We start from the raw sequence: 20993 nt of genomic DNA, 5'->3' as shown, positions 1-20993 counted from the left end.
TCCCTTCCAACTCTTGTTATTCTGTTAAAAACAAAGAATAAAATAATTTAAATAAAAGAGGAAGGGGTAGGGAAAAACAAAATTTCAGAAGGTAGATCAAAAAGAGAAAAAAACGCTCTAGAAATAAATAACACACACTCCACATGGGGCTACTATCAACCATCCAATTAGCAAACCCAAAATAAGGAAACATTCTCGTGAGTTTTAAAATCGCAAAAGCACAACTTTATTGGATACACCATTTTGGTACTGAAGAATGAAAACCAGCTCTTAACCTAACTCACCCTACTCGGGTGCCTTAAAGAGTCTTTGGAAGTTGGCATAGAATGCAGCTATATGAACAGTTCTCGGGACCCCTAGAGTGGCCCATGTTACACCGCTGTTCCACGAGCTGCATTGATTGACAGTTGCTTCCAGATCCAATTGAAGGTATTGGTCCTTACCTTTAATGCCCTGCATGGCATGGGGGCCAGGTTATCTGAAGAATCATCTCACCCCTAATGGGATTGGCCCGCCCCACTCATGCCGGCAGAATGGACCCCATCTTTCAAGGAAATTCAGCTGGTGGGGTCTCTTTTCTGCCATGGCTCCCACCCTCTGGAACATCATGCCCTCCAAAGTGAGATCCACACCCACATTTTTGGCCTTCCTGGCTCTGCCAACTAGTCCAGGACCCCAGCGGAGGGGGGTTGTTGTTCTGGAGGTGGATAGCAATAGCACTTAGATTTATATACCACTTCACAGTGTTTCACAGCCCTCTCTAAGTGGTTTACAGAGTCAGCCTATTGCCCCCAACAATCTGGATCCTCATTTTACCCACCTTGGAAGGACAGAAGGCTGAGTCAACCTTGAGCTTGGTGAGATTCGAGCTGCCGAATTGCTGGCAGCCGGCAATCAGCAGAAATAGCCTGCAGTACTGCGTTCTAACCACTGCGCCACTACGGCTCATAATAATAGAATAAGATAACCCCACCTCCTTCCTGCGTGCATCTTGTTCTCTTCCTCCCCATCTTGTCAATTTTAAATTGTAAATATTTATCATTTTAATGTTTTATCTTTTTGCTATGATTGTAAGCCACCCATAGTCGCCTCTAGGCAGGACAGTCAGCATAAAGAAGCCTCTGTGGTGCAGTGGTTAGAGTGCAGTACTGCAAGCTACTTCTGCAGCCAGCTGCCTACAGTTTGGCAGTTCAAATCCCACCAGGCTCAAGGTTGACTCAGCCTTCCATCCTTCCGAGGTGGGTAAAATGAGGACCCAGATTGTTGGGGGCAATATGGTGACTCTGTAAACCGCTTAGAGAGGGCTGTAAAGCACTATATAAAGCGGTATATAAGTCTAAGTGCTATTGCTATATAAGTTTAATAAATAAGCAAATAAACTTTTGACTTAGATGCAGATATAAGCCTAAAAATCAGTGACCCTTTGAACTAGAGTAAACCAAAGCAAACAGTACTGCCATCATCATAAACAAATCTAAGCATCAAAGCCCCAGATTAAAATTTTGTTTTTGTTTTCATTTCCAGCAAAAAAAAATCCAAGGGTGGTTTCCAAATAGAAACAAAGCTAGAAAAAGTCCCTGCTTCTTCTGACGAGCTTGTTTTAACTGCTTTAACTAGTTTGTCCTTTGTTATCTGCGGCTAATTGATTTTGATTGTGTGGTTCCAGACACTTTATTACACGCCCACGATTGATCTTTCTTTAGAGAAAGTGCTCCAACCTCCCTGTAATTATAATGTAATTGTCTGCTTCTTACTTCCAATTTACTGATTGAAACACTCTCCATAATATTTGAGATAATGACTCATTGCTCTGTCAAACAGATTTTCTTCCAAGGTGGCTGCATTACAGATTTTTTTTTTCCTATTCCTTTCCTCAGAAGCCTTGGCACACAATTTGGTTGGTTTTAATCACAAAAAAAGCAAGGTGGAAGTTTTAAAAAACAAAATAGAAATTATCTCTTACTTTCGTGCAGCAATCCGAGGATCCTGTCTTAGTCACCATCAATTCAGATCCTAGCAAGATCTAAGTTACGTTCAGGAAGAGGGACAGGGCAGGGGGCGGATCCCAAATGCATAACCTTTGATTTTTATCTCCACTACCAGAAACATCTTTTTGAAGGAAAAGTGAAATCTTAAAGCAATGTTTCTCAAGTTTGGCAACTGTAAGATGTGTTGCCTCTCATGGATGATGTTGGCTTTCAACTAAGTCTCCTTGGGATTTCATGACCGATCTTTGTTGCTTTCACAGCAATAATACAGAAGCAGTTGGCTACCTGACCTCTCTTCTGTCTATAGACAGGGGTCCCCAAACTTGGAAACTTTAAGACTTGTGGACTTCAACTCCCAGAATTCTCCAGCCAGCTTGTCCACAAGTCTTAAAGTTGCCAAGTTTGGGGACCCCTGTCTATAGCCTTGGAAGTCATCCTAAGTTAACTTAAGGTTCACAAGAGAGTTTGTGTTATTTGTAACTTGTGAGAAGAGCCAGTGTCAACTCTGAAGTTGACCTGGCTGTGGCCATTTTGGGGCTTCAGTACTGCCACAACTGGAGCTTTGGGAGAGGGAGGGAGAATTAGAGATAGCTGGGGTGCTGTAGCCAAAATAAAATACTTTCTCTTGGGAACCAAGGACCTTCCCACCAGGTGTCCAGAAGGAGGGGATTGGACTGTAAGCAACCGGACTGTATCCTGATTGAACCATGTGGCCGATTGTTGGGAGAAAGTGAAAGAACTTTTTTTTTTTAATTAGGTGAAACCCGACTCTGAACTTTTCGCTCCATCCGGAGCCACTATCCGGGGTCCTGAGCCCTGGCCACTTATCTGATCTACTGGGAAGCAGGAAGACTCAGGAAAGATAGAGAAGAAAACTGAAGAGACGGTGGGTGGTGGCGGAGCCTGTGGAGGAGTTGCTGAAAGCCTGCAGTTCTCCCCTTTGCCGCAATGGGCAGCGGCAGCAGTAGATGTCGAGTGCCAGTTGGGCACCTGGCCCAAAGCTCACACCAAGTGGCTGGCTATCCAGGAGCTCTACTGGGTGGAGGAAGACTTTGGCTACCAATATGCCCTCCAGGAGCCGGCGAGAGAACGTCCGGTCACCTCAACGAGGAAGCAGAGGACCACGATCCTCGAGTGGAGGCCCCTGGACCTCACCGAATCAGTTTTCACTAGGTCGTGCCAATATGACATGTCCAATAAATCTATTCTTTGAGGAATCAACCTGCCTCGGTAGTTTTGATTGCTATGGGTGTGTTACTGGGAACCCTGACAGCCAGTTTGATGTAGTGGTTGAAGGCATTAGGCTAGAAACCAGGAGGTTGTGAGTTCTAGTCCCACCTTAGGCACAAAACCAGCTGGGTGACCTTAGGCCAGACATGTTCTGTCAGCTCTATGAAGGGAGCATTGGCAACCCACATCTGAAAAATCTTGCCAAGAAAACTGACAGTCTCCAAGAATCAGACATGATTGAATGGAAGAAAAATAACTTTTGAGAAATAGGCAAAAGTTCTCCATACAGATTTCTCAGAACGTTTTTCGTAGCAAAATCAACAATTATACAATACTGGTGGACCAAAGTATGTTAAAAGTTTCTGTTGTTGTTCGCTGGCAGCAGGTGCAGATGGCAGTGGTCTCTGAGAGTGAGGACTCGGATGAGGGGCCTGCATGTGATGCAGGGATGGGGCCAGGACTATCGGAGGGTGGGGTGCTGCTTTCAGAGGTCGTGGAGTCTGGCAGCAGTGACAAAGAGGACCCCGGGGAGCCTGTGCTCAGTGCACGTGTGTGTAGGGCTGCTCGAAGGAAAGAGCAGCTGAAGCAGCATGGGCGACTCGGGAATAAGGCTGGAAGGTGATGGCCCCTCCTATAAGGGATAAAAGCCAGCCTTCGGGGTTGGCTTCTTTGCAGGAAGCAAAGAAGTTCTTTATGCTCAGAGTCCTCATTGAAGCCATGCTTGCTCCAGTTTGTTTTTGAAACTTCTGACTTGGGGTATTTATCTGCAATTAGTCTTTTGTTCTTGGCAGCCTTTTGCAACATTGAAAGGCTTGCTCTTATCTGGGACAATTAGTTTTCAATGACTCTTGGCTGTGAATGCACAGAATTCATAGCGCCGCATTAAAAGGTTTGCTTTTATACTTACTTTGTGTTTGTTTGATTTGAACAAGGCTTGGGTCAGAACAGTTTCCTGGACTGAATTTAGTTCTCCCTGGTCCTGCTCCAAGACTCTCACACCAGCTTCTTCCAAGTTTGAGGAAAGAATTAAGGCTCACCTTGGCTGGTGGTTCACTAAGCTGAGAAAATGGCCATGTTATATGCATGATGATGTAATGCAATCTCATCAATTGTGCTCACTTGCTACTTGTCCTGCAGGCAGCCATACATTTTCTTATTTCCTACATCCAAATGGGAAGGAAGAATCAGGGGATCAGCAAACTCAGCAGTTAAGACTTTGGTCTTAGAATTTGGAGTTATACATTTCTTGGCCTTTTAGAATTTGAGCCAGGATGAGATAGTAACAAATGTAGTCTCAAATCAGCCTCAGGAAATGGGTGGTGTTACCAAGTTCCTTGGTTTTAGAACAGGAAGTGCATCTTTCCAGTTCATAAAGTTGAAGATTCTGCTTTCTTGCAAATTTGGGGGTTCTACCTAAGGATAATCATGATTTTATCTTCATAGCTCAATGTATTTTTAAGACTATACTTAAAGATCAATGAATACGCTCAAATATCAAAGCTGCTAATTAGAATAGTTTTTTTTCCTTTAAAAAGATATAAGGAAATATTTTGATTAGAAATAAGCAAAAAACATCCACCATAAGTAAGCTTTTCTCTAGATCGATGGCCTTCATCTGAGAAAGAACAGGGCCAAAACAAAAAACAGGACCACTCAATTTTACTCCAGCCCCATAGATTCTGATAAACATCTGGGCACCAAATCAGATACTGCTCAGGTTCAGAGACCAAAGCCAGAGTGGGGTACAGGAATCCTACCTCACTTGAAAGACTCTCACGGTAGGAGTGATCTACTCAACAAGGAGCTACAGGTAATCCTTGACTTACAACAGTTCCTTGAGTGACCGTTCAAAGTTACAACGGCACTGAAAAAAATGACCTATGAGCGTTTTTCGCGCTTACAACCTTTGTAGCATCCCCATATTCATGGGATTAAGATTCAGATGCCTGGCAACTGGTTCATACTTATGACGTTGCTGTGTCCCAAGGTCATGCGATCTCCTTTTGAAAAGCAGAATCAATGGGGAAAGTCAGATCCACTTAACAACTTCATTACTAACTCATCAACTGCAGTGATTCACTTCACAACTATGGCAAGAAAGGTCGTAAAACTGGGGCAAAACTCACTTAAGAACAGAAATTTTGGGCTGAATTGTGATTGTAAGTCAATGACTATCTGTCTTGGGGTCTTAATTAGTTGTGATCAATTCTCACTATGCCTGAGTGCAAGCCGGGACTTTCCAAGGACTTTGTGCTTCTCCTTGATAGTTTACATTTTTTACATTTTATTTGATTTCTCAATCGCTTACAAGATACAAGTATAAGAATAAATATAGTTTTGAATACATGAGATAGATACATATAAGAAAAATAAAAATCAATAGGACAGGGACGGTAGGCACGATTGGTGTGCTTATGCACACCCCCTACAGGCCTCTTAGGAAGGGGGTGAGGTCAATAGTAGACAGTCTAAGGTTAAAGTTTTTGGGGTTTGGGGAAGAAACCACAGAGTCAGGTAGAGTACTCCAAACACTGACCACTCTGTTGCTGAAGTCGTATTTTCTGCAGTCAAGTTTGGTGCAGTTAACCTTGAGTTTGTATCTATTGTGTGCTCTTGTATTGTTATTATTGAAGCTGAAGTATTCATTTGCAGGTAGGACATTGCAATGTATGATTTTATATACTATATTTAGATTGGACCGGAGGCGACGTAGTTCTAGGTTTTCTAGGTCTAGAGTTTCAAGTCTGGTGGCATAAGGTATTCTGCAACGAGTAGAGGAGCAGAGAACTCTTCTTGTGAAATATTTCTGGACTTTTTCAATTGTGTTAATATCAGATACTTGATATGGGTTCCAGACTGATGAGGCGTATTCAAGTATTGGTCTAGCAAATGTTTTGTATGCTCTAGTTAGTAGCGTGATATTACCAGAGAAGAAGCTACGTAGGATTAGATTAACAACTCTTAATGCCTTTTTGGCTATGTAGTTACAGTGGGCACTTAGATCATTTGAGATGAGTACTCCAAGGTCCTTGACAAAGTTTGGATCCTTAACAAGGTCTTGACTATTTAGCTTGTATTTTATTTTCTGATTTTTTCTGCCAATATGTAAGACAGAGCATTTATTTGTTGAGATTTGAAGTTGCCATTTGATTGACCATGCTGATACATAGTCAAGGTCTTTTTGGAGGGTAGTAGTATTGTCTATGAGGTTGAATAGCTTTACATCATCAGCGAAGAGAACGCAGTTGCTCTTGATATGATCACAGAGGTCATTTATGTAGAGTATGAAGAGAGTTGGTCCTAAAACACTGCCTTGGGGGACACCACTGTTGACAGGTACAGAATTTGATAGGACGCTCCGAATTTTGACAATTTGTTGTCTGACAGGAATGCTTCTATCCAATTATGTAGGTGTCCAGAGATACCATAAGATTTTAGTTTTAGTAGTAGTTTGTCGTGTACTACTGAATTAAAGGCTTTACAGAAGTCTATGTAGATTGCGTCTATTGCTTTGCCCTGATCGAGTTGTGTAGTCCATATGTCCTGAAAGATTTTTCAAAGATTATGCTTAGAGGTTCGGCTATGGCAGTGGATAGCTTTTTAAAGAAATAGGCACATATTCCGTCCGGTCCAATAGATAGAGATGGTTTTAGATTACGCAGTGCTTTTTCAACAACGTCTTCTGTAAAATTGATATGTATTAGATCACTGTAGTTGTCTGTGGTTCGACTAGGAAATACTGGGCATGATCCATTGCTGTTTACAAATACTGAGCCAAAGAATGTGTTAAAGAGGTTGGCTTTGATGGTGTTGTCGTTGCAGTCTTATCCATTAGATCCTTTCAGGGGTGGGATGGACCTTGAGTCTTTTAGTTTGTTTTTTTGTAGAAAGCACGGGTGGAATTGGTGCATAGAAGGTTTCCCTCTTGCTTAATGTGATAATTAGTGCATTCAGTTTTAATCTGGTGGCATAGATTTTTGTAATGGATTTTGAAGTTGGCAACGTGACTAGATTTGTTTTTTCACCAAAGTGATCTCTTTTTGGATTGAAGCTTCCTTATTGTTGTGGGTAATCTGTTTTTCCTGGTTTTGGAAGTTGTTATTGGTACATATAGTTTGATGGCTCTTTTGATTTCTGGTAAGAATATGTTGTAATGGTCTTCAACAGTATTGCATCCAGTGAATAGAAATTGCCAATCAAGGGAAGAGAGATTGTTGATTATAAGATCATCGTTGCCTTTTTTGAAGTTATAATTGGGGATTTTGTCATTGTGATGATTTTTGTGTGGACGTATGTTGAGACAACAGTCAATCAAGTTGTGGTCACTGTTGGAAAAGGGTTCTTTAATTTGTATTCCATAAATTGAATTCAAACTATTGCAGAAGATGAGATCGAGGCAGTTGTTAAGCCTAGTATTGTTGGTTACTAGTTGTTCCAGTCCCAGATTTGTTACAGCATTGTAGAAGGTTGCATGTATGGGTTCAGTTGTACATTCGTTTAGGGTCCAGTTAATATGAGGTAGATTGAAATCACCAAGAAAGATAAAAGTGTGTGGGCAGGATGCTGCCCATGTTAGTAGTGTATTTAGCTTGTTTACATGTTCAATGTCATAATCAGGGGCTCTGTAACATAGTAAGAACCGAAATGTGATATTTAAGGTCAGTTCACAGATAATAGTCTCAGGAGGAGCAAGCTCTTGGGTAACTTGGATGTTTTTTTAGATGTAAGGAGTTTTTATAGAAGATAGCAACACCACCTCCTCTACAGATTTCACGATCGGATTGGTAAACATGATAGTCTTTTACTGACGTAATGGAGTCAGGGAGAGATGCATTGAGCCATGTTTCACAGACAAATATGATGTCGAATTTAGCTGTATTTAGTAGGAGGAGAAATCCAGGTACTTTATTTACAAGGCTTCTTGCATTGAGTAGCTTGCATTTAAGGCCAGTTGTAGTTTGAATTGGGGTAGTTGGGGGCATGCGTGCCTAGTCTTGGGTGATGGTGGATTGGTTGAAAAAGGTTTGGATGCTGAGTTGTGGGTTGTATGACTTTCTTTTGATACAGTCTGCATGGTAATCAATGTACAGGTCCTTCTCTCCATTGTCTAGACAATTTTTGAGTTCTGTGCGTAGTATACGAGAGCGGGCACGTTGCTGTAAGGTTAGATCAGGACGAGATCAGAGGTTTTTATGGTTGGTGTTGTTTTTGGTGAGTGAATAGTTCGCAAACACTTGTGACAATGACCGAGGAAGCACCTCTTAGCTTCAAATCTTTTCTGAACAGGGAAGCTGCTTTCTTGTTGACCTTACCCTCTAGTTCAGAGGTCTCCAAACTTTAAGACTTGTGGACTTCAACTCCCAGAATTCTCCAGCCAGCTAAGTCCACAAGTCTTAAGGTTGCCAAGTTTGGAGACCCCTGCTCTAATTCTTAACTGCTGGTGTCAAACACTGAGTACCTTGTGTCCTGGAACTGCAATACTACTTAGCAATTCTACCCAGGCTGCTCTTTCTACTATTCACCTTAACATTTACTACCCTGTGACTCCTTCAAAGAACAGGACTATGAGTCAGGGCCATGTGAAAAAGCATCTTGAAGTTTCTTGGAAGCCTACACACACACACACATACACACACACCAAATTCCATTCTGATCAGCGAAGTTCTTTTAAGCAAAAGGGAACTTGCATTTCAAAGGAGAAAAAGTGGGTGGGAAGCTCCAAAAACTGGTTCAGACTTGTTGATGGGACTTCCTAAGCCACTTGCACGGGCTTAAGAGTGGATAGATAGAGTGGTTCAGTTTCCTGTTCAGTTTCCTGGAGGCACAGAGTTCACTCTTCAGTTAAGGCACTGTGCTTCAGAGGCTGGACTCACAACTCATTCCAACTTGACATACTATTCTAACCCAACCTCTCCCATTCATGAGCATGTTGTTCAACCTTATCCAATTTTGTAATTTTTCAAAAAAGAAAACTATCTGATGATTTTAAAATTGTAAATCTGAAATTACTATTGCATGAACCTTTCCACAGTGTGTAACTTTTTTTTACTATGTAATTTGGTAGGGATACACACACACACACACACACACACACACACACACACACTCATACACATATATACATATACATACATACATATACATGCATACATACATACATATATATTACGGAAACACTCCTCATATGCATTTTTTCCTATGCAATGTTCCATGGAACATATGTTTTTCTGCCACTTCAACAAATATAAACCAATTCTGTCACATCTATGAATTAATACGGACTTTCCCTTTTTCCTTGCCAAGAATGCCAGATGTCCCCATTCTCAGCTGATTTCTATCATCTCTGCTACAAGGCGGCCTAAACTTCCCAACAAAAGTGCCCTTTTTAAACACTTCTATTTCTAATGACATTCGACAAACATCACAAAAATCAGTGCTGTTGGACGGTCGCTAAATGAATGATTATAAGAAGGACCACCGGTGTTCTTCCTTATACACTGCATCACTACTTTTTCTCTAGAGATACTAATATTAATTACAGCTTTTCCATAGCTTTTAGTATTAGTAATAGTTCTACATATTTTAGATTGGGTAATTTTACTATCCTTATTCTCAACAATCCTTTAGTTGCCTTATATAAAATTGCATCACCCTGTTAGTTTTATTCTTAAACTTTAAATTACAATTTCACTTGCATTGTTATATCATTTTATAGCTTGTTTTACACTAATAGCAATAGCACTTAAGGCTTATTACCGCTTTACAGTGCTTTACAGCGATTCACAGGGTCAGCCTCTTGCCCCCAACAATCTGGGCCCTCATTTTAACCACCTCAGAAGGATGGAAGGCTGAGCCTGGTGAGATTTGAACTGGCAAATTGCAGGCAGCAAAAGAAGCCTGCAGTACTGCACTCTAACCACTGCACCACTGTGGCTCATCAATGTAAACTTTTTTGTTGGTCAATAACTGATACAAAATGATGGACTGACAGGCTTCCATGCAAATTTAAAGCCCAAATGTTTGACGATTTCATTATGAGGATTCTCTCCATGGGAAATTAAATCTGTACTGGCAGCAAGACCTCCATTTCTGCCTCCCTACCTGGCCTTACACATTTGCAATAACTGACTCTACCCATCACTGGGTCTGTGCTTGGATTTTACTGATATTAGAGGAGGCAGAAAAGAACTTTGTCCTCTTCTCATTGCACAAAGGGCATGGATTCTGCAATCTGGGCCAAAGCTGCTATATAGACATCAGATCATATGGCTCCTATCGGACACCTATGGGAACAACATCTTACAAGCGAGGACCAAAAAGCTAAGATGACGCTCACCACCTTCTTACTGAAGCTGCCGTCTTGACTTTTTGCCCCAATCTGCAGATGGCAAACCTGCAACTAACACAACCCACCAAAGGCAAATCACTCGTGCCGATTTACCCCCAGCCTATCAAGTACTTAGAAAGCGAAGGCTGGGCAGCACAAACAAACGGCAGCCAACTGACTTAAAAGCCAGCCATTGACACACCCCAATCAGCATTTAAAAAGCCACATACAACAGGCACTGAAAATACCACACACACACTCCACTAGACAGAAGTTCCCTGAAGATGGGCTCCAGCGTGAGTTCAAAAGCTCAGAAGACAAAATCTCTGGTTCTGGTGACCGATTCGCTTTGTTTGTATTATTGGGTAGATCTTTTCTTTCCTGACCTGTTCTTTTTCACCCCAGCGACTTTCAGGGACATTGAGGACTGTGACACGTGCATCGTCTTGCACAGATTATTTAAAATTGCTGCTGGCTGTTAATCCATTCAGTCCAGTCAGTTTTTGAGAGAGCTTAGAAAACAGTGAGAAATTTATCTAGCAGCAGGGATAGAAAATGTTGATGTACTCACCTGACTCCTTCATTGAGATTGTAAAGATCGTGGTCTGCGAGCCCCTTTCTCTGAAACACAGCTATGACTCCATTCTGGATACTGCAAGAGAGATGAAGAAATATAGTCTGAATTCCTAACAATAATAATAATACTCCAGCAAGCACCGTTTATTTGGGGAGGCAAGAACCCACAGCTGCCGCAGCTGTTAAATTAGACTATCAAAAGAAAAGATAAAATAATCTGGAGTAGAATCTTGAGGTCAGCTTCTCCTTTCCCACTGAGCTAAAACCAAAGTTCAGACAGTTTCCTTTAAGCTCCTGGTAACTACAAGGACACCTAACCACTATTTTTCAGTCATCTGTAAGTTGTCTGACTCAAATGGGGTGGCATGTTCCAATATCTCAGGGGCTGCCCCAAAGAAGAGGGAGTCCACCTATTCTCCCCAGCACCCCAAGGCAGGACGAGAAGCAATGGATGGAAACTAAGGAAAGAAGCAACTTAGAACTAAGGAGAAATTTCCTGAGAGTTAGAACAATTAATCAGTGGAACAACTTGCCTCCAGAAGTTGTGAATGCTCCAACCCTGCAAGTTTTAAAGAAGATGTTGGACAACCATTTGTCTGAAATGCTATAGGGCAGGGGTCCCCAACCACTGGGCCCCGGACCGGTACCGGTCCGTGGATCACTTTGTACCAGGCCGCAAAGAAATAAAAATAAAAAATAAAATAAAAATGCCGGCTTTCTTCGCCTTCGGTGAATGCTGCTGGGATCAGGGATCAAGAACACAAAGGAGAGAAGGGGAGGGAGGAAGCAACCGAAGCCTGTCCTGCTCTCCGGCTCAGCGGCTTCGGTTTCCTCCCGCCTCGTTCCTCTCTCAGTCGCTCTCTCGCTCCTCCACCAGCCCAGGAAGAAACTGCTTCAAAGAAGCTGGCAGGCGGCGCAGCTCCTCCGTGCCCATTCATCCCCACCCAGCCGCCCGTGGTTTAATCCAGTGCTCCGTTCTGCCTGCCTGCCTGCCTTCGTTTCTGGTTGTTTCGGAGCAGCTTCGGCTGAGAATAATAACTATTCACCTCTTTTCTCAGCCGAAGCTGCTCAAACAACCAGAAACGAAGGCAGGCAGGCAGGCAGAACGGAGCACTGGATTGAACTGCGGCGGCTGTGTGGGTGAACGGCGCTCGGAGGAGCTGCGCCGGCTTCTTTGAAGCAGTTTCTTCCTGGGCTGGTGGAGGAGCGAGAGAGCGACTGAGAGAGAACGAGGCAGACACCTGAGGGATGAGGCTGAGGGAGGGAGGGAGACACCTGAGGGATGAGGCTGAGGAGGCAGGGCCGAGAGGCGGGGCTTCTCAGCCGTCCTGCAGGGACTTGTCCTGAGCCGCGGAGACAGCCGTGGGCCGCCGCCGCCCAGCACTCAGTTTTGAAGGCGCTCCTCAGCCCGGCGCAGTTGCTGAATCTGCAGCTGAAACCCTCCGTTTTAAATGTCCCAATAGAAGAGAATATCTGTCGCTCAGGGTTGCAATGAGGAGGCATTGGCGCTCCTGAACTTGGTGGTTTGCTGGCAGACGTTTTATTACCCAACTAGGTAACAACATCAGATGTTACCTAGTCAGGTAATGAAACGTCTGCAAGCAAACCACCAAACTCGGACTCCCCCGCCCGGTCCTTGAAAAAGTGTTTCTGCGTGAAACTGGTCCCTGGTACAAAAAAGGTTGGGGACCACTGCTATAGGGTTTCCTGCCTGAGCAGGGGGTCGGACTTGATGATCTCCAAGGTCCCTTCCAACTCTGTTATTCTGTTAAATAATAGCATGGGAAAACCACATTGGTCCTCCATTCTGCCCTCCTTCAAAGAGCATGAAGAAATAGTATCAACCTCATAACACCACTTCTAGTTTGGAACAACTTAGTCGCTAGAGTTAACTCCGATCTTCCTTAACACACCTTAGGAGCGAGCTAAAGGTAGTCCTTGACTTACGACCATGATGGAGCCCAAAATTTCTGTTGTTAAGTGAGACATTCGTTAAGATAATTCTGTCCCATTTTACAACCCTTCTTGCCACAGTTGTTAAGTGAATCACTGTAGTTGTTTCTTTATCTGATTTTCTGATTGACTTTGCTTGTCAGAAGGTCGCAAAAGGTGATCACGAGACCCAAAGACACTGGAACTGTCATAAATAGGAACCAGTTGCCAAGCATCCGAATTTTGATCACGCAACCATGGGGGGATGCTGCAACGATCGTAAGTGTGAAAACTAATCATAAGTCCCTTTTTTTCCCCCAGTGCCATTGTTAACGTTGAACAGTCAGTAAATGAACTGTTGTAAGTTGAGGACTACCTGTACTTTTTTTAATCTACATCTTTGTACATTCTTGAGGCTGCTTAGCTTAAATGAAGTGTAGGGCTGCTCCTGTGCTTGTTAAAACCAAATTGTACAACCTCAAAACCAATATGGCACATCAGGGGCAGGGCAGAGGAGAGGAGTCAAAGTAAAACAATAAAAATGCAATCAAAACCTGGCACCTGTGTTTTGCTTTAGTAGCACAAGTCCACCACAGATGGTAATAGGTGCCAGATTTTTGGTTACATTTCCAACATTTACTAAACAAAGTTTTGAACATTTTGGCTAACCTAGCAGGTGGTAAATACCATTTATAAAACATTTTTCTTTATAAGAAGTTGCCATTGTTAATTTATAATTTATTTCCTCTATATTTTGCCATTTCTCTAATTCTACATTATATCCAAAGTTTTTTGCCCACTGTATCTTTGTTTCTTTCACTTGTTTATCTTCCATTTTCAAATTTAATAGAAAGTTATATAGTTTCTTAATAAGTTTTTCAATGGAGTTCAACAGTATCTGATCAAAGATTGTTGGTTCTTTATAAAAGCAATGCATTTTCACATCTTTATCCTATCTAGATTGTATTTGCAGTTGAGGCCACCATGATAATTCAGTACCCGGCCGTCGAGCTCTCGTTTAGATTTTAATTTCCCTTGGTGTGCACTTCTTTTGACTCAGCTGTATGTAGATGATGGGGACAATTTTTCTAATTAAGTAAATGCCTTTGCAATGGGCCTGTAATGATTCTCAGTCAATCAGGTCACGGTTTTCCCAAAGTTGCTTTTTTCAGTAGGCAACTGGAGTTCCTTGTTTTTTCTTTCTTCTTCTTTTTATAGGAGAGGGGGTGGCTGCTAACTTCCTACAGAAGGAAGACCCAAAGGTGTTATTTTTTAGGAGGCAACTGGACTTTCTGGTTTTTCTTTGAAGACGTTTCACTTCTCACCCAAGAAGCTTCTTCAGCTCTGACAGGATGGTGGAGAATGGAAGGATTTATATTCCTTGCGGACAGCTGGCCATTTGCATCCTTTTAGAGCAGGGGTGGGCAAACTACGGCCCGCGGGCCACATCCGGCCCGTTGGTCTGTCCAATGCGGCCCGCCCCTGAAAAAAATCGCTGGGCGTGGTGTATTGCCCTGTGCCGCGTGGCCCCCAAAGCTGCAAAACAGTGCGGAGCGATCTAGGGTAGGAAAGAAAAGAAATTTGAAAAGGCCTCGGCTGGGAGTTCGAAATCACCTTCGAGTGCGACCTCTCCGAAGGTGAGTCCCCACCGATCCCCCTTTTTCCGGGGCTTCAGGCTTAAACTTTGCAAAGGCAAAGCTTGCAGCCTGGAGCGTCTTCCTGCCGAGGAGTGGGAAGGGTTCCGCCCGGCGGGCGAGGCAGGCTGCTTGGAGCGGGCTGCCATGCGGCTCGGGCGAGGCACGGCGCCCGCGAGTTAAAGGAAGCCGAAAGTTGCTGGGAAGTTGCTCGGTTTTCGGGGCTTCCAGGGCTTTGCAAAGGCAAAGTTTGCAGGCTGGAGCGTCTTCCGCCAAGGAGCAGGAAGGGTTCCGCCCGGCGGGAGGGCGGGCTGCTTAAACTTTGCTCGGGCGGCACTTTAAAAGCCTGCTCCCAGCACCCGAGCAACTTCCCAGCAACTTTCGGCTTCCTTTTAACTCGCGGCGCTCACGCCTCGCCCGAGCCGCGCGGCAGAGGGAAGCCCGGCGGGCGGGCGGGCTGCTTGGAGGAGGCGACCGGCGGTGCTCCGGCAGCAGCAACAGGCAGTTTCGCCCGGCTCCGCTCAGGTGTCCGGCTGGGGCTATCAGGAGTTGCTACCGCCGGCGCAGCTCTGTGAGGCTCCAGTCCCACGTTGCCTTGGGAAGGAAAAGGCAAAACCAGGAGCCGCTGAGCCTGAGCCTCCGGTGCCGCTGCTCCCGTTGCAAAGCACCGCCAGCGGCTCTTCCTTTTTGCCTTTCCCTTCCCGAGGCAACAACTCCTGACTCAGGGGCCTCCGAGGGGAGGAAGGAGAAGGGGGGAAGGGGGCGATTCCCAAAAATCTTGTGCTGACCTGGCCCGTCTGTCAAATTTTAAAAGTCAATGTGGCCCCGAGCCAAAAAGTTTGCCCACCCCTGTTTTAGAGGGTTGTTGAAGCACTTGGAGGTTTCTCTGTGTCCTCTGGGTGCATTTGTAATGCTGTACTGTAATCCAGGTTACAACAGGACAGTTGCTACAATGGATGTGTCTGGACGGGCTGTCTCATTTTGCAGCAGAGACAGATAGCTACTCAGCATAGGAAGGGATGCCAGCGAGGAACAACAGTAGGAAATTAAAACTGGCAGTGACACCAGCAAGGTGGAAATGCACAAAAAGACCAAAGCAGAAGACACATTTTGTTCTTTCTCTCTTCCTTTTCCTTTCTACTTTCACTTCATAAAAGCAAGCAAAGAATCTTAACATTTGAACTCTTCTTGAGAAAAAAAAAAATGCTGCATCACCTCGCTAAGATGCAAATCTTTGGTTGATACACTCAGAACAAGTTAGACTTACTGTTTTCTTACAATTAACCTGCAAAAGCCACTCCTCACCTACAGTTTAAAATCCCACATATGTGTTGATATGATCTTGGATTAGAGCATTTTACATTTCCCTGGGCTTTAGTAATGCTTTGTACTTTTTTTAAAAGTCCCAATGTAAAGCATATCTACCATTGATTCCTAAGAGGCCGTAACCATGGAGCTTTTTTAAAATTAAAAATAATTCCCTTGCTCAATTTTTGGGTAAATTCAGTGGCCACATAGTTTACTTCTCCACTCTTATCTACACAGAAGTTTGAAAATGCAGGCCTTCTTTTTTGTTTTAAGATCTGCTTGCCTCTTAGTTACAACTTTAAAAAAGTGTGGGTTTATTCTTCCATGATTGATATCATTAAATAAAAATAAAAACAAATTACACAATTCCTGCAGATTCGAGAAATCCACCAAACGTGCATTAAATCCACCCTAAATCTGAATACCAAATGAGAATAAAAACACATAATAAATTTAGGGGTACAAACACACAACAAATTCAGGAAGTCAGTGAAATCTAATAGCAGCCTTGGTGTTTACAATGTATAATCTTGATAATGCTAGCATCTTGAGTGAAGCAGAATTTATCTCTTTTCTTTTACATTTATGGTTTACTTTTTTTCATCTTCCTTGAGAGTGGAAAACTAAGGCAAGCAACAACCACCACCTACAGAATCATGGTTCTGCACTTTAAATGAGTTGGACTGCAGCTTCTGTAGGTGTCAAAAGAATGATACCACAATGATATTGTGTACAACATGTCAGTGCATAAATAGTATTGTTGCATAATTTGTGCCAACTGCACCTGAACTCAGGCAAGTTATGTAGTTGATGTGTTGACGTGTTGTCACATAGCTATAACCTATGTTGAGGCCTATAATCACAATTTTCATGCATGAAGTTGAGGTGATAGGTATTTTCATAGACATTTAATGGACCTTTTTTCATTCCTTCTGGATCAGAGTGTCAAACTCGCAGCCTGGAGGCTGGATGCGTCACATGCTGGCCACGCCCATGCCCCATTTACCAAAGGGGGAAAAAAGTCCCAATACATCACGTGACACCGCCATGACACCCCGAGTTTGACACCCCTGTTCTAGATTGTTCCTTACAAACCGCTACATAAATGGTGTCCTTCTGGGGTTTGTCACATTCTGGAAAGAAATGGAAATGGAAGAAAAACATATCCCTGGATCTATCTGGCAGCTGGGCTGGAGGAGGAAAAAAAAAAGTGGAGGCATGTCGGAGTCCAAGTGTTTGCTGCAGTTTATTCTGGACAACTAAATCATTCAGTCAGACATCTCGAGTCAGCCAAAGATTGTGCAGCCAGGGGAAAAAAAAACCCTGCCGTACTCCATGTCTGCATAATAGGACATTCTTGGAAGGATAGAGGTGGTATCAAGGTTAAAAATGTACAATAAATAACTTCAATAAATAAAACCCTTCTTACTTGCCTACTGAAAATCTGTCAGAAAAAGCTTTTGGCTGCTACTTTAGGAAAGGCTGGAGATAGAGGCCAGACAGAGAGCTATGGGTGAATTCATTTGAAAGGTTGGTTATGAATGTAACTTAGGAAACAATGAGTAGGCAACGCTTTGGCAAAGAGATGCATCCCTGGACCAATTTTATGTTAGTGCATAGTTCAAAAGCTGATAAAGCTTTCTAACCAGTTGGGAATGATTTCCACTGTGCATTTCAGTGGTTTCCCAGAAATGTCACCACCAAAGCAGTAATTTTCCTGGAATCCCTAACTTTCTATTTCCTGATAGATCAATCTCTGCCATAGAATAACATTTTGTTTATAACCAAGAAATCTTTTCCAGTTTTTGAGCAGGGTATCCTGCTGGACCATCTGCAAGAGCTGCAGGTTGGAAGCACCCTTTGTGACGATTCCGCCCCTGCCTGAATGGGGTGAGAATGATGCTTTTCTCCTACGGTTTTTACCTTTTATGCAGAAGACTGGAATGAGGCCTCCATGAGCACGCAAAGATACTTGACTTTGTGTCGACGTCGTCCCAAACAGACGACAAACATGCTGTGAAAATCCTGTACTTACATCTGTCACGGATGCATCTCTCTTATCCAAGCTTCACGAGTGGACAGCCTGACATTAGCAACGGGGCAGGGAGAGGGAAGGAAAGGACTGGACTGTAAAGAAGAAAGGGAGGGGGAGGAAGCCCAGCTGAGCCTTTATTTATTTTATTTATTTATTTATTTGATTTGCCAATTGTTTACAAGATAATAAGTATAAGTGTATACATAGTTGTGAATACATGAAATGGGTACATATAAGAAAAATAAAAGAAGAATAAGAAAAACAATAGGACAGGGACGGTAGGCACGTTGGTGCGCTTATGCACGCCCCCTACAGACCTCTTAGGAAAGGGGTGAGGTCAATAGTAGACAGTCTAAGGTTAAAGTTTTTGGGGTTTGGGGAAGAAACTACAGAGTCAGGTAGAGTATTCTAGACATTGACCACTCTATTGCTGAAGTCGTATTTCCTGCAATCAAGTTTGGTGCGGTTAACTTTGAGTTTGTATCTATTGTGTGCTCTTGTGTTGTTATGGTTGACTTGTGAGAAGCTTCAGCCAGCCAAAGTCAACTATCGATGTGCAGAGCTAGGAAGGGAGAACCTGTTTCCTAAACAATATACAAGCACCTAATCGGACATTTACAAATAACTGGGGGCAGGGAGAAAGGGAGGGAAAGAGGAGAATTTACTTTGTATTGTTTGCATGAGAAAACCTCTGATTCAGGTTATGCTACTTCAGTAATCGCCTAACCTTCAGTAAAATATACTCTTGGCAAAAACAAATGGCCAGGAGTCCTTCTTCGTTAGATGACCGAGTGGGACAGTTGACAATATCTGGGGCTGTGTAGGGAGAACTAAACTTAGATTAAACCCTAACAAGGTGGAGGTAACAAATATCTAGGAATTCCTGAAGCATTGGAACTAGTGTTGGCTCTAGATAGTCATCATCAAGAGTGGGTCTGTGTTACAAGGATTAGTATGGAAACAAGAGTCCTTGTAGAATACTTGGTAGCAGCTCTGGCCAGTATAGCCTTTGACCAGTTATGGCCCTGCTTGGTCCATGAAGCTTTGGCATTATAAACTCATACCATTTGTCCCCTTGAATCTTGTTGACTGCTGCAACAGGATCTACGTCAAAGCTTCAACTGATACAGCCTCTAGCATGTCAAACCTGTTGTTGTGTGAGAACATCTATTTGCAACTGCTTCACTGGTTACCAATGGGTTCCGGGCCCCATTGAAAGTGCTAGTACCTATTATTATTATTATTAGTAGTAGTAGTAGTAGTTCTGAAGAGCTTGTTTTGTTTCAAGAAACCGCCACAAAATGAAATGGAATGAAAATACAGATTTGGGGGAAAGGATTTGTTGTTCAATATGTTTCCGTACATTTTCTAAGCAGTCTACTTCCTTTTTTAAACATTTTATTATTAGAAAGCCATAAGTGAAAATGCTGAATAAAGAAAAATACATAAAAAAAGAGAAAGTGCTACTACCTATGTACTATATACTGTACCTATGAAGCCATATGTGGCACAGTATCAGATTACGTTCCAGGGAATACCTTCCTGAAAATGATTCAGCCTGCTCTGCAGGAACATCAGAAGAAATCCTGCAGAAGGAAGGTCCTGTTGTGTGAGAAGTGAATAGCCTCTAGTGTTGTGGCTGTCCCTACACTGAAATAGGCTGCCCCCAGAGATAACGTATGGCTAGTCTAGAGAAAAGAAGGACTAAGGCTGACATGATAGCAGTATTCCAATATTTGAGGGGCTGCCACAAAGAAGAGGGAGTCCACTTATTTTCCAAAGCACCAGAAGGCAGGACAAGAAACAATGGGTGGAAACCAATCAAGGAGAGAAGCAACCTGGAATTTAGGGGAAATTTCCTAACAGTGAGAACAATCAACCAGTGGAACAGCTTGCCTGCAGAATTTATGGGTGCTTCTTTACTGGAGGTTTTTAAGAAGAGACTGGACAGCCACCTGTCTGAAATGGTATAGGGTCTCCTGCTTGAGCAGGAGGGTGGACTAGAAGACCTCCCAGGTCCCTTCCAGCTCTATTCTGATTGACGACTAATCAGGATAGAGACCTTTAGATTTAATCCAGCCAGCTTGATAATCATAGGCCTTCAATTAAGGGGGGAACTTGTAGGTTCAATGCAGTCTTCTAGGTTGTTGCTCCGTGACAAAATGGCTCCTTTTCAGAAGCACATTTTTATTTTGTTTTTCTGCAAAATGAGGAGGAATTGAGAGCAGGAGGCATCTTGGGAAGGCGATTGGGGAAACGGGCTGTCTGGGGAGTGTTAGGTTTATTACAGATGGGAACGGTTGTATCCAAGGTGCTTCGGTTCCCTCGATAATACCGCTTTTTTCTCAAACAGGGCAAAACAACCAGCTCCACACCTTTCTCTTTCTTGTAATCTCCCGTATGATACTTTAACTCAGAGGTCTCCAAACTTGGCAAGCTGGCTGGAAAATTCTGGGAGTCGAAGTCCACAAGTCTTAAACTTGCCAAGTTTGGGGACCCCTGCTTTAACTGGACTAGCTGTGGCCCCCAATTCTAAAAAAAAAATCCCTTTTCCTGCCTTTAAAACTAGCATATTTTCAACAGCTTCCAATTTTCTTAGGGTCCTGAAAAGGTTTTTACTTGAAACAGTCCTGGTGACCATCCTCCCTGCCCAATGCAATTTTCTAGAAATTCCTCCATTTCCTATCAGATTTAGTCCTTGACTTGCAACCATAATTGGGGATGGAATGTCCATCACTAGGTAATGCAGTCATTAAGTGAGTCACACCAATTTACTACCTTTTTTTGCTGTGGTCATTAAATGAATCATGTAGTCATTAAGAAAATCCAGTTTTCCTCATTGACTTTGCTTAGAAGTTCCAGAAGGTCGCAAAAGGTGATTATATGACCCCGAAACACTGCAATTGTCATAAATACATGCGTGTTGCCAAGCACCTAGATCAGTATTGGCGAACCTTTTCGGC

The 20993-nt window shown here is 43.1% G+C and overlaps 1 protein-coding gene across 5 annotated transcripts in view; it reads right to left on the bottom strand.

Moving 5' to 3' along the window:
• PRR5 (proline rich 5) overlaps positions 1-20993 on the bottom strand; it is an 84137-nt gene that overhangs the window by 16972 nt on the left and 46172 nt on the right. For 4 of the 5 annotated variants that reach the window (XM_087969486.1, XM_087969484.1, XM_087969483.1 and 1 more), the window contains one exon: positions 11117-11197. Coding sequence is in view for 3 of the 5 variants with exons in the window: in XM_087969484.1 (XP_087825610.1) it covers positions 11117-11197 (81 nt within the window). In the remaining 2 variants the exon portion in view is untranslated. Of the gene's footprint in view, positions 1-11116; positions 11198-17918; positions 18124-20993 lie in introns of those variants that run through there. The other variant, XM_087969485.1, reaches the window with a different exon arrangement.

The sequence above is a fragment of the Notechis scutatus genome, chromosome 6 (assembly GCF_049901735.1).
Source record: "Notechis scutatus isolate UNSWTSFEM ecotype Mainland chromosome 6, rNotScu1.2, whole genome shotgun sequence".
Taxonomy (NCBI): Eukaryota; Metazoa; Chordata; class Lepidosauria; order Squamata; family Elapidae; genus Notechis; species Notechis scutatus.
The sequence above is the reverse complement of the archived record's forward strand: the minus strand, read 5'-3'. Positions and strand labels throughout refer to the sequence as shown.